Genomic DNA, 12,801 nt, shown 5'->3' with positions numbered 1-12,801 from the left:
GTTTCAAGAGGGTATCAGGCTGCAAAGTCTGATATATATGTAAAGGATAGTAGGTCTATGCCTCAACCCCATTCTCTTATAGAGTCCACTTCCTACATTGCCAAGGTGTCAGATTTTAATCTTATTTCATTTACCTCCTGCCTTTTCTCCCTGCTGGAGCTCAAATCACCAAATGTTGAGCCTTCTGTCCTGGAGCTACAATTACCCAAACCAGCTACCTGGTTGAAGCAAAGCAGAATTGGGGCCAGCCCTGCCTTTAAGCAGAGTAAAGCAAATGAACTTGGATGCCACAAAAGAGCAGCGAATGTTAATTTATTTTATTTTTTACTGCCAGGGAGGGAGGTGAAGAGATGCTGTTGGGTTTTTCCAGCTGCTGATCTCTGCTTCAAATATTAGGCCCATTTGGGGGTAGGTGTATAACATTTGACTTGTCAATTCACGGGCTGGTTTTGACTGCTCAAATGGCTCTCTCCAGTGCAGCAATGGCAAAAAGAAGCAGCGTAGGGAACTGTTCAACTCAGGACCAGATTTTATGTCCATCTATCCCAATATTGCCAGCTTCTATCCCCTGCTTCACTTGCTAAACGATGCTGGTAACTGGACATGCCAGGGATTGAATATGGCAAGGGCCGCAACTCAGTTTCAGAGCATTTGTTTTACATGCAGAGGGTCTAGGTAAAATCTCTGATATCTCCATGTAAGGTTGTGAATGCCAGTCATTTGTAGATGATACAGAGCTGGAGGGACCAATGGTTTGGCTCTGTATAAGATAGCTTCCTGTTTGCCAGGAGCTATTGCCCTTCCCCAAACAGAGAATGGGGACAGTGGGAATGTGACTAAGATGGCTGAGGTTGGTGTTTGCTGAAGTGGGACTTGAGACAAGATAGACTTGACCCAATAGATTGCTGTTGGTGAGTGAAGAGCTCTAAAAGCAAATGTTATGGATCACTTTCCCCCTTTCTAGGAGTACCCCATCATGGATTCAAAGTGGAAGTGTCTAGTGGCGTAATTTTGGATTTGGTGGACGAAGTGACGAGTTGGCTCCCCGGAGACAAGGTCGTCATTGCCAGCACGGACTATTCCATGCACCAGGCTGAAGAGTTTAATCTTCTGCCTTGTCCTGAATGTCAGGCGAACCAAGTGAAGATTGATGGTACGACCAACAATGCCTCCCTCAGGTCTCCTTTGTCGACAGAACTCCTTAGCTTATGTTATGAATGAAGGCGGCCAATTGATCAAAGAGCTAAAAATGGAAACAGTTTTCAAGTAATGAGGACTGGTAGCATGGAGAGTTCAGTGTCCACCGTTGGTTCATGAACAGCAGGTGCAACCATTTGACTCTTCAGAGTAAACCATGAGCTAGAGCAGGGGTTCCCAAACTGTGGTCCGTGAACCACCCATGGTCCGAGAGCTCTGTTCAGGCAGTTTGAGAGATGTCCTCAGTAAAGATTCATATTGATTTTTAAACATATTTTCACTGCTTTTATTTCTAATACTGTACTTTATTGTATAACAGCTGAATTGAGCTAGGGAAAGTGGGCTAAGCTGGATATGGGGAATTATTTGGTTTGTTCTCCTTTTGGTAGAGTGTTAGACTCTTAATCTCGGGGTCTTGAGTTTGAGCCCCACGTTGGGCAAAAGATTCCTGCATTTCAGGGGTCGAACTAGATGACCCTTGTGGTCCCTTCCAAATGTACAGTTCTATGATTCTTTTACTAGGATCAAAGGGAGCTCCTTTATGCCGAGTCAAACCATTGACCCATGTATCTCGGTGTTGTCTACGTAGATTGGCAGTGGCTCTCCAGGGCTTGAAATTGGGATATTCGTAGCCCTATCAGGAGGTGCTCAGGATTGAACCTGGGACCATCTGCAGGCAACAGAGATGCTCTACTTGTAATGGCTTGAGAAAGCACAGTTCATATCCTGTTGCCTTCAAATGAATTTCCCTCGCTCTTCCACCCTAGGGATGGTCTTTTTATCTTACTTAGTTTCCTTCTCTCATTTGCTATTGATCAATATTGCAAGGCTCAGTGGGTTGGGATAGGGCAAAAGGAAGACCCTTTCAAGCTTCTTAAAATTATTTTGCCAGGAAGTCCCCTCTATCTCCACATGGGTGAGATTGTGGATGGAGTAGACATGAGGGCAGAGGTTGGCCTCTTAACCCGAAATATACTTATCCAAGGAGAAATGGAGGACTCCTGTTATGGACCAAACCATTGCCAGTTTTTCAGCGTTGATACTTTTGGAGGACAAATTAAAGTAAGTGTGTTTTTGGTGGACATTGACCAAATCCAGCCCATATATTTAGTGACCTGACTCTCCCAGTCCCATAAAGGCAGGCTCCGAAAGCCTTGGTTAACAAAATGAATACAGTGTTGTAGGTCTAGTCCTCAATCCACTTCAGGCACCTCCATACTCCCAATACAAGGGCAGAAACTTAATTCCCTCTTGCTCTCCACACCTCTGGCTACTGTTCATTTCCTTGTCAACAAATGCTGTACCAAATGCTGATAATAATTTTGTGGTGATTCTTTCTGCCACAGAATCTTTCCTTATGCGTTCTTGTTTGTCTGAATAGATCCAAAAAGGTTTTACCTCCGTCCACATGTCGGGGGTGGAGTTGAAGAACATGGGCCAGCAGGTCCTAGGCAGCTATCCGGTACATTTCCATCTGACGGGAGATGTAGATGAGAGAGGAGGCTACAACCCACCATCTTACCTTGACAATCTGGCCATCCATCACTGCTTCTCGAGATGTGTCGCCATCCATAGAGCCAATGGTCTTTGGGTAGGCAGCCGTTTTCATGTTTCTTGTTGATAATAACTCACATGCCCACTTGCATTCAGTTCTGTTACAGGGTTTGGGTACCCCTAACGGCAGTTAGCGGTATGCTTGTTGCAGTGGTGGAATGTTTTGCTCTAGGGCAGGCATGGCCAAACTTGGCCCTCCAGATGTTTTGGGACTACAATTCCCATCTTCCCTTTTCCATCATCCCTGACCACTAGTCCTGTTAGCTAGGGATGATGGGAGTTGTAGTCCCAAAACATCTGGAGGGCCAAGTTTGGCCATGCCTGCACTAGGGGAACGTTGTTGTGCAAGAGAAGGTATAAACAGGTTGTTGGGAATGTTGTTGCATGATAGACTGGGCAATCCAACGAGATTCCACTAGACCAGGGATGTCCAACTTCCAAGAGACTGCAATCTACTCCCACTAAAACAAACAAACAAACAGTGATCCACCCATTATATTGACCAGAGTTGTTGAGCTTTCTTTAGGGAGCTGAAATTGTTGGGCTTTTTTTAGGGAGCCAGAGGGGTCGGGGTTCTGCAATTGACCACAATAGACCAGGGGCATCCCGCGATCGACTGGTAGATCGCGATCGACCTGTTGGACAGCCCTGCACTAGACCAACCATGGTGTTGAAGCCCTCTGTTGCACAACATGAAATTTAATAGTGTTAAAAGAATATAATGTCGTATTTGAAAATGGCGCGTGTTGCAGTATGTATTCTATGTGGAAAGTTGAAGGTCAAAATGCAGAAGGATAAATGGAGAAGTCTAAATAAGGATAATTGTGTACTGCATATTTGGAAGGTCTTGGAAATATGATACAATACATGGACCACATTGGTGAAGCCGAAGTCTTGTTGTCTTGGCAGCCCAGGTCCTCCATAGACACTGCCCAGGCTTGCACTCCCGGGAGGTCACTTTAGTGCTTGCTAACGCAGTGGTTTGACTTCACCCCCAGAGGCGCACTCCATTGTCTCTCTCTCTCCAGAGATGGATGCCAATAGCACGGCTAAGTTTGCTCTTTCTATCCATCTCAGTTTTTAGTGATGAGATTATTTGGGATGGCTCCAAATAGCTAACTTATATATAGCTCTGCAACACAATAAATGACCTTTTTGCTCTCCAACAATGCGTGTTGATGGCTATTTTATGACGTTCAATCATGGTTAGGTTTTGGCACTCAACCTATCATGCAACATGAGGCGGGAGGAACCTGGCCAAAATGTTTTGCAGACTGTATCACCCAGGCTTGCAGCCAGAAGTGTGTGATTGTGTAGCGTCAAAGAGTATGTAGCAGGAGGGATCGTAAGTCAATGCTAAGCAAAACCTTAATCCAAGTAGTCCCATATGTTTAAAGGTGTGTGTTTCGGGTTAAACCTAAAATGTAAAAAAAAAGTCCCAAAAGTCAAATGCTTCTCCTTCAGTGTGACTTGATACAGATTTTGTATTCCTGTCTTGGAGAGCAATCAGACTGGTGTGTGCAAGGAGTAGGACCTTTTTTGGGGTTCCTTGGCCCCATGCTCAAGGAACTGTTCCAGCTGAAATACTTAGCGTCTTTTCATTGTGGGCATTCAAGGAGGCTGTAAAAATTGATCTTTTTTTTTACAACTCCCTTCTCTTGAATGAGGATCCTTCACATTTAAAGAAGATTGGAAAAATGTTTATTGAATATATGGGGGGGGGGGAATTGTGTACACTTGAAAACGTGGGCAGCATTAAGAAAGATTCAACAGCATAAACAAGTTTTGATGGATGTAATAATGGAATACTGAATGGTTTGGTTTATGATACGCAAAATGAACCATGGAAAGAGAAGAAGGGAAGTCATTGACATTGTAAGAAGATTTAAATGAATATTCTAAATTGTAAAACAGAAAATTCAATAATATATATGTTTGCAGAACCCAACCCCCCCCCAAAGAGAGAGAGAGTTGTGGCCCAGCATCACCTGTAGAGCACTCCATTGGCTATCTCCACACACAGGCTCATGGGTGCCAGGGGCGTTTGGGGGGGGCGGTCTGCTCCAGGTGCTATTCCAAAGGGGACAATGACGAAATGCCGACCCCCGATTGGCGGCACCCTCTGGGGCGTGCACCGTTTGCTGTGCACCCCCTGGGCAGCACGCCACACCCCAGGATACGCGCCTTGCCCCCTGGGACGAGCGCCACTCCGGGTACCAGAGCAGGTTGCTTCGCCTCTGGTGAGTGCAGCCGATTTTTAACAACTGTCCCTCCTTCTTTTGATGTGGGTGGCTTGTTTAGGTGAAAGATACCATTGGCTATGACACTCTGGGACACTGTTTTTTCCTGGAGGACGGGACAGAGCAGCGGAACACATTTCACCACAACCTGGCGCTCCTTACCAAGGCAGGCACAATCTTGCCGACTGACCGCAACGAGGCCATGTGCCTCGCGATGCGCGATAATGTGCATAGAGGGTACGTTCCTGTCCCGAGCACCGATTGCATGTAAGTAAAACTCCAGCCGGGGGAATTGTTGTTTGTCTCCATAGAATGCATGGAACAGTTCTCGGCCCCCCCCCCCTAATATAAACAAGGTGCTGGGTAAAGGATCAAGCAATTGATTTGTACAACTTGGTAGCTCACTTAAGGGGTTTTATTTCACCCACACACCTGTCCCATAAAGAGGCAGCGTTTGGATGTCGGGGAATGCGAATGCTGTGTGCGCAAGGGGGTTCCTCAAGAACCCTTTCACCAAGATGCAGGGCCACAGGGATCTTGCAGCACTCAGTGTTCGCTTGCAAAATCATTTGCAGAAGAAGTAATAGAATCATGGAGTTGCAAGGGACCAGGAGAGTGCAGTGCAAGGATCTTTTGCCTAATGCGAGGCTCGAACCACAACCTCATGATTAAGAGTCTCGTGGTCTACCGTACCGACCGAGCCAGTATGCAAAAATGGCATACGTTGGGCAACTTGCATGCACTAAAAAAAAGTTGCAAATTGGGAGCACTGAATTTAATGCTGGAAAAATAGAATGGAAAGAACGGAAGGAAGCTCAGCGCCCTTCCACAAAAAATAAATAAAAACCTGCTCCTGGCTACCCCAAGCACTCTTTTTATCTCTGTAATATAATTAGGGACAGAGTCGTTTTGTTCTTGTTAGGGTTAAACCTTTGGGAGTCAAGAGTCTGTGCCGATTTACTGTAAACCACCCAGAGATCTACCAGCAGGTCTACCTTCTGGCACTCCTCTAATGACACATGTCACTTGAGTTTAATGTTTAACCGTTGATTGCATTTTGCACTGTCTGCATGTGAGGCAGTGGCGTAGCCAGGGTGGAGAAGTCATGCAGATATTCTGGTACGATATATCTATATCTGGACTTTTGATAAGATAGCGCTCTCGAGTGCTCTTCCTCCTACTCAAGTTTTCCTGGAGAAGCTCATCAAATTGGTGGCGACGACTAAGGAGATTGCTTTGTCGCAGATGCCGTGTGCAATCGGCTAGGTTTTGAGACTGTTCTGCCAGCTGGGATCATGTTTTTATTCAGCAGAGTGATCTGGGAATGAGAAAGTTTGAATAATTAGAGACTGCATAGGTAGCTAGTGCTCAATAGCAAGTGATGCCGAAGTCAGGATCCATTCTTGGGGGGATGTATATAATTTCTGGAGCAAATCTCTTTGTTTTGCCCTGCTGGCATTAATGATTCCATTAGAACAGCCTGAAGGAACATCTGCAGATGGTTCCAGGTTTAATCCCCAGTGACACCAGCTAGGACTCCATGCCTGAAACCTTGGAGAGCAGCTGCTACTCAGTGTCTGCACTACTAAGCTAGATGGACCCAGTGGTCTGCCTTTAGACTGTGTACACACCCTGCATTTGAAGCACATGACTTCCCCCCAAAGAATTCTGGGAATCCTGTTTCTCCTGCGGAGCCGAGCTTTTCCGCTAACGATTTCTTAGTTGTAATTTACAACTCAGTCCATAATGAGCTTCCGTGAATTGCCTGACATCACTTAAAAGCCTTGAACTTCTCATAAAGAATGTCATTTATAGGACTTTGCAGACTTTAAAGGATTCATGGCAGTGTTGTGGCCAAACGCCAGCAACTGCGGTGCTATAACATTTTTTATTTCTTCCTCTTCAGTGACTTAAAATAAATCTCTGCATTTCCCTCCCCCCAGGGCTGTCAGCTCCTTCTGGATTGCTAACCCAAATAATAATCTCATAGAGAATGCAGCTGCAGGTGCTCAGGTAAGACAGATAAAGGCTGCATGCTTGCTTGTCTCCAGCCCTGAATCTTAAATCTTGTTCTCTAAACAGGCTCCATTTTGCCCTCCATGGAATTCTGGGTATTGGGAGATTTTTGCAAGGATTCTGAGAGCTTCTTACAGGCCCGTGGCCAGACATATGTAGTCATGTCCAGTACTCATAAGAGACTCATGGATATGGCTAACTTAGGTCTATTAATTTCAATGGATCTACTCTGAGTAGGACATATATTGGATACAGCCCATTGTGGTGAATATAATATAATGCCCTTGCCCCCTGCCAGTGTAAGCTAGCAGCAAAGTTTAATTCATAACGTTTGCTCACTCTGGAGATTCTTACGCATCTTCTCCTTGCCCCCAATCTCCAGGACGTTGGAATATGGTATATCTTCCACCGGGTTCCTACTGGACAGTCTGAAGGACAGTATCCAGCCGGGCAGTCTGAACTGACTCCTCTGGGGACGTTTCACAACAACCGAGTCCACTCCAACTTCAAGGCATGTTGCAAATTTCTGTAAATACCAGGGCAAGGGTGGTGAACTAAGGCCACGATTCCATTGTGGGCGACCTTCCAGGAACCGCGTGCCTTGAGGTGAACATGGTCACAAGAGGATGTGGGTTTTATCTTTGTCTAGCTCAGGATTTCCCAAACTTGGGTCTCTGGCTGTTTTTGGGCTACAACTCCCATCATCCTTAGCTAGCAGGACCCAGCAGTCAGGGATGGTGGGGAAGTGTAGTCCCAAAACAGCTGGAGACCCAAACCCTGGTCTATCTAGGTCAGGCATCCCCAAACTGCAGCCCTCCAGATGTTTTGGCCTACAACTCCCATGATCCCCAGCTAACAGGACCAGTGGTCAGGGAAGATGGGAATTGTAGTCCAAAACATCTGGAGGGCCGAAGTTTGGGGATGCCTGAGGTAGACCAAAGAATGAGAAATTCATTTAGCCCTACTCCCTAGGTGTGCCGAAGTATGAAAGGTTTTGTAAGCAAAAATAACACTTAAGCTTCTGGGACTTTCAGAATGTTAATGGGACTCCAATTCCCTCCAGCCCCAGTCAGCATGGCCAGCAGTCAGGGATGATGGGAGTTGGAGTCCAACAACATTTGGAGGGCCACAGGTTCTAGCATGCCCATTGTTTTTTTGTGCCAATACCTGCCTATGTTTTATAACTCCGCTCCCTTAGCAAAACGCTCTAGACCTTCCTTACCAAGTATGGTACACTTTGCTTGTTCAAAAATAATTGAACTCAGATGGTGCACGTTTGTGTGAGTGTGTATAATATAATTTTCCAGGCTGGCTTGTTTATTGGGAAAGGAGTCAAGACGACGAAAGCCAGTGCTGAAAATCCTCGAGAATATCTGACAGTGGATAACGCCAGGTGTGTAAACAAAATGTCATGCTGCCCTTTGCAGCGCGTTGAGTTTAATTTTATTGCTTTAGAGGGATTTCCAGTCTGTTCGGTGCTTCTGTCTTCGTGTTTTGGGGCAGGCAGTCATGTCTACTAACTAGCAAAATGTTCAAAATCTGGGGGATGTGCAAGCCAGTGTTGCGTTGTGGTTAGAGTGTCAGGTTATGCCTGGGGAGACTTTGGTTCAAATCTCCATTCCAGCCACAAAACTCTTAGTGGGGCAACTATGGGACAATCACTGTTTCCTCAGTCTTTTCTACCTCACGGGGTTGTTGGGATGATAAAATTGGTGAGGTGTGTGTCAGATGGGATGTGGGGGGGGGACTGTTGGCAAATAGCTTGTGTGTTGTCTATCTGGTGTGCAGGAGGGAAGTGTGTATCCCATTGTGGGGGGGGGGCTGAATCTGCTTCTAAGACACCCCACCCCACTCCTTGACAATAAACACTGCTCCTATTGGATTGGTTTAACTATCAGTCCCTCTTCCCAGGGGACTCTGGGAGGAGGAATAGAGGTCTCCTAGCTACTCTCAGCACCCTCAACAAACTACCGAGGGCCTTCTCGGTAGTGGCACCCGCCCTGTGGAACGCCCTCCCAGCAGATCTCAATGCAATAAGCAACTATTTTACTTTTAGAAGACAACTGAAGGCGGCCCTGTTTAGGGAAGTTTTTAATGTTTGATGCTGTACTGTTTTTAATATTCGGTTGGAAGCCCGCCCAGAGTGGCTGGGGAAACCCAGCCAGATGGGTGGGGTATAAATAATAAATTATTATTACTATCATTATTACAGCTCCCATAATTCTCTGGGGGGAAGCCATGACTGTTTAAAGTAGTATCATGGTGCTTAAATGTACGTTGTGAATGTGGCCCAAGCCAATTCTGTGGATAGAATTTACACAACCTTCCACACACAGTGCTTTGCAGTGGCATCAGCTCACAGAGGCAGGTGAGGAGAAACCCAGTGGCGCTGTGCAAAATGCTGCGGCTAGGCTGTTGGGGACAGGCTGTTGCCGGCACATAACTTTGATGCTCGAAAGCATGTACTGGCTCCCTGCATGCTGCCACGCCAGGTGCAAGGTTCTTGTATTAATTTGCAAGGCCCTTCACAACTTGGGCCCAGCATGCCCCGGGGACTGCCTGATTCCTTATATCTTTGGCTGATCACGGAGGACTTGAGGGTGGGGAGTCACAAGCCATGAGGGATCACAAATAAACCAGGCAATCTGTATTTGGGCCCCGTTTAATGAAACTCCCTTCCAGCTGAGGTCATACAGACCCCATCTCTTGTTGTCTACTGAAAACTTTTTTTAAAACATTCCGACAGGCATTTTTTACTGAATTTTGATTTTATAATTTTAACTGACTTTCATTTTCTCCGCATTGAGTTTTTTTGCTCAGGGATGAATATAACCAAGGGGTGTGTAAATTGTCAAAACAATATGCACGTCTGAAGTAGATTTGGAGAATCTCAGATACTCGGCATTTGGTCTGGGATCTGGGAAGAGAGAAGAGTTGGGAAGCTAAGTTACGTGAAGGGTTTTCTGGGACCGCTTCCAAAACGATGAACTATCTCAGTCCCTCGGGGCGTATAGCCCAGAGGTTTCTTTCTACTGTACTATTCCAACACTTCCTATTTTTAGCCATGCAAGTACCATATGCAGTAACATAAACTCGGTTTGCATTGTTGAACACGTTCCAACGTATGTTTTTATGTGGCCAAAATTGCTGGAAGACTGGAGCTTTGTTTCAGTTCAAGTATTTTGGGAGCATGGAGCATGAATACTTGGGAGCAAGTATTTTCGATTGATGCTTCCCCCTCATGTCTTTGATTTCCCGTTCTCCTGGGCTCTCGGTGATCTGACTTCATTCTTTGCCTCAGATTCCGTCCGCATCAGGATGCCGACCCTGCGAAGCCACGGGTTCCCGCTCTCATTGATGGCCTTGTTGCTTTCAAAAATAACGACCATGGAGCCTGGGCTAGGGGAGGAGACATTGTCTTCCGCAACTGTGGGTAGGTGTCTTGAGAACGCCAGGCTTGTTCCTTTCTGCCGCATTAAAATTAAGTTACTTGGCCTCTTCGATCTGTAGAACTGGCACTATTACCTGGTCCCCATGATCCTCGTTCCACAGTTGTGACTAATTGGTTTACCTACACTCTGAAATTAGATCAATTTTGATGCACTCTTTATGGCACCTGGTTAAAATATTTTTATTTAAGCAAGCCTATCCAGACACATGGATTTTATGATGCAATTTAGTCTTTTTTTGACTGTTAAATTTAATTATTATTTTTAAAAAAAAACATTTTTACAGTGGTACCTTGGTTGTCAAACTTAATCCATTCCGGGAGTCCGTTCGACTCCTGAAACCGTTCAAAAACCAAGGCGCAGCTTCCGATTGGCTGCAGGAGCTTCCTGCACTCATGCTGAAGCCGCATCGGACGTTCGACTTCCGAAAAATGTTCGCAAACCGGAACACTCACTTCTGGGTTTGCGGCATCCGAGAGCCAATTTGTTTGACAACTAAGCCGCTCAACAACTAAGGTACCACTGTGCTTGTTTTTAACTGGTTTTATTGATAATTCAAATATTTCTTGTAAACCAATTATGGGTTTTGTGACAATCTAGCAGTATGTGAAATTTGTCACATAAATAAAATGAAGGACGTCGGTTTGGATTTTCAATAGCTTGTGCACTGCTTTGGGGAGACGATTGTGCCCTAAAGGATGTTCTATGAACCTGTAAATAAATAATGACTCTGTAATGGTTTTTTTTGGGGGGGGGGGAGAAAGTAGCATTTTGCATTCCCTCCAACTTACCTTTTTGTATGTTTCCCCCACTTCCTAGCTTTGCAGACAATGGGATCGGACTCACTTTAGCCAGGTTAGTTGTCCTTTCTTAATAGAGGCATATTTGCAAGGAACCAGTGCTGTCTAGTAATAGGTGGTAGAGGGTCTCTTAATGCAAGGGGTGTGTGACCTGTGGCTCTTCAGTTGTTGTGGATCACAGCTCCCATCAGCCCTATCAGCTGGCCATTCTGGTGTGGATTGATGGGAGTCTGCCAACATCTGGAGGGCCAGAGGTTCTGCCTCTATCTTGCCATAGCTAATAGCCATTGATGGATCTGCTCTAAGTGAACTGTGTAGACTTTTCCAAACCAACCAACCAACCCCTTCATATATTACGCACTGAGCAAACAAATCTCTTGGTCAGCCCAGAATTTATTTCCTTTTAGTTTCGTTGGATGCCCCACCATTTTACAGAGGGAGAAAAACTTCTTTTTATCAGCTGCCACCTTTGTAAGTCTCCCTCATCTACATTGATGCTAATGACCCCTCTCTCTGGCTGCCACTGGTTGGAGTAAGTCATGGATGGGAGACTTGTGGCTCTGCAGTTGTTTTGGGATTCCAACTCCTGTCAGATGCAGGTGGCGCAGCCAGTGGTCAGCAGTGATGGGAGAGGCAGGCAGCAATGTCTGGACGGGCCACAGATTCTCCTCCTCTGTGGTAGATGATACTGGGCTAGATGCAAGATGACTCTGGTTTAAGGCAGTTTTCTGTCTCCCTGTGAATGAAAAAGCATATAAGCTGCTTCATACTAGTTGACGCCATTGTTCTGTCCAGCTCAGTATTGCCTACAGTGACTGACAGTGGCTCCCTATTGTGTCAGGCAGGAGCTTTTCCCAGCCCTACCTGGAGATGCCAGGAGATTGAACCAGGATCCTTCAGTATACGAAACAGATGCTCTGCTACTGAGCTACACCCCATCCGCCTAAATGATTGAGCTTTTCTTTAGGAGAGAAGGTTTTTCAGTGTCTTGGATCATTTCGGTCAGTGTTTCCCAAACTTGGATTTGTTTTTGGACTACAACTCCCATCATCCCTAGCTGGCAAGACCAGTGGTCAGGGATGATGGGAATTGTAGTCTGGAAAAAACAACAACAGCTGGAGATCCAAGTCTGGGAAACCCCAATTTAGGTTGTCCGTTTCCTGTTACCTATTTTCAAGACAGCTACACCTGTGCTGGCAGAATAGCTTTGGACTGTACTAATACTTGCCATCTGATTTTTGTGTGTTTCTTTGTCCATGTTCATCTAATTATAGCGATGGAACTTTCCCCATCGATGAAGGCTGCAGCCTAGAAGTGAGTCATTCCATCTTTGTTGGCGAGAGCAACAATGTTGGCTCTCAGGGAGGACAAAACAGATACTGGGGGAAAGGAGCTGGCGGAGAATATAGGACACTGCCCCGAAACAAGTAGGTTATTCACAGATTGTGGCTTCCTTTGGAGGTGAATTGGCATATGATTTGGTACACAAGTTTCCAGAAAAGGGACTAATGCGTCGTGGATGCTTTTTAAAATTATAATGATTAT

At 45.7% G+C, this 12,801-nt stretch overlaps 2 protein-coding genes across 6 annotated transcripts in view; both read left to right on the top strand.

Annotated features, from left to right (window-relative positions):
- Window positions 1-12,801, top strand: part of CEMIP (cell migration inducing hyaluronidase 1) — a 158,811-nt gene that overhangs the window by 11,506 nt on the left and 134,504 nt on the right. The gene's annotated exons all lie outside the window — the stretch shown is intronic.
- LOC118093031 (cell surface hyaluronidase CEMIP2) overlaps window positions 1-12,801 on the top strand; it is a 98,381-nt gene that overhangs the window by 30,041 nt on the left and 55,539 nt on the right. For all 5 annotated transcript variants that reach the window (XR_015946760.1, XR_015946761.1, XM_088656508.1 and 2 more), the window contains exons 7-16: window positions 965-1,153; window positions 2,090-2,259; window positions 2,579-2,788; window positions 5,053-5,258; window positions 6,935-7,004; window positions 7,390-7,518; window positions 8,315-8,400; window positions 10,309-10,440; window positions 11,276-11,311; window positions 12,531-12,683. Coding sequence is in view for 3 of the 5 variants with exons in the window: in XM_088656508.1 (XP_088512634.1) it covers window positions 965-1,153; window positions 2,090-2,259; window positions 2,579-2,788; window positions 5,053-5,258; window positions 6,935-7,004; window positions 7,390-7,518; window positions 8,315-8,400; window positions 10,309-10,440; window positions 11,276-11,311; window positions 12,531-12,683 (1,381 nt within the window). In the remaining 2 variants the exon portion in view is untranslated. The remainder of the gene's footprint in view (window positions 1-964; window positions 1,154-2,089; window positions 2,260-2,578; window positions 2,789-5,052; window positions 5,259-6,934; window positions 7,005-7,389; window positions 7,519-8,314; window positions 8,401-10,308; window positions 10,441-11,275; window positions 11,312-12,530; window positions 12,684-12,801) is intronic.

The sequence above is a fragment of the Zootoca vivipara genome, chromosome 13 (assembly GCF_965207765.1).
Source record: "Zootoca vivipara chromosome 13, rZooViv2.hap1.1, whole genome shotgun sequence".
Lineage (NCBI taxonomy): Eukaryota > Metazoa > Chordata > Lepidosauria > Squamata > Lacertidae > Zootoca > Zootoca vivipara.
The sequence above is the reverse complement of the archived record's forward strand: the minus strand, read 5'-3'. Positions and strand labels throughout refer to the sequence as shown.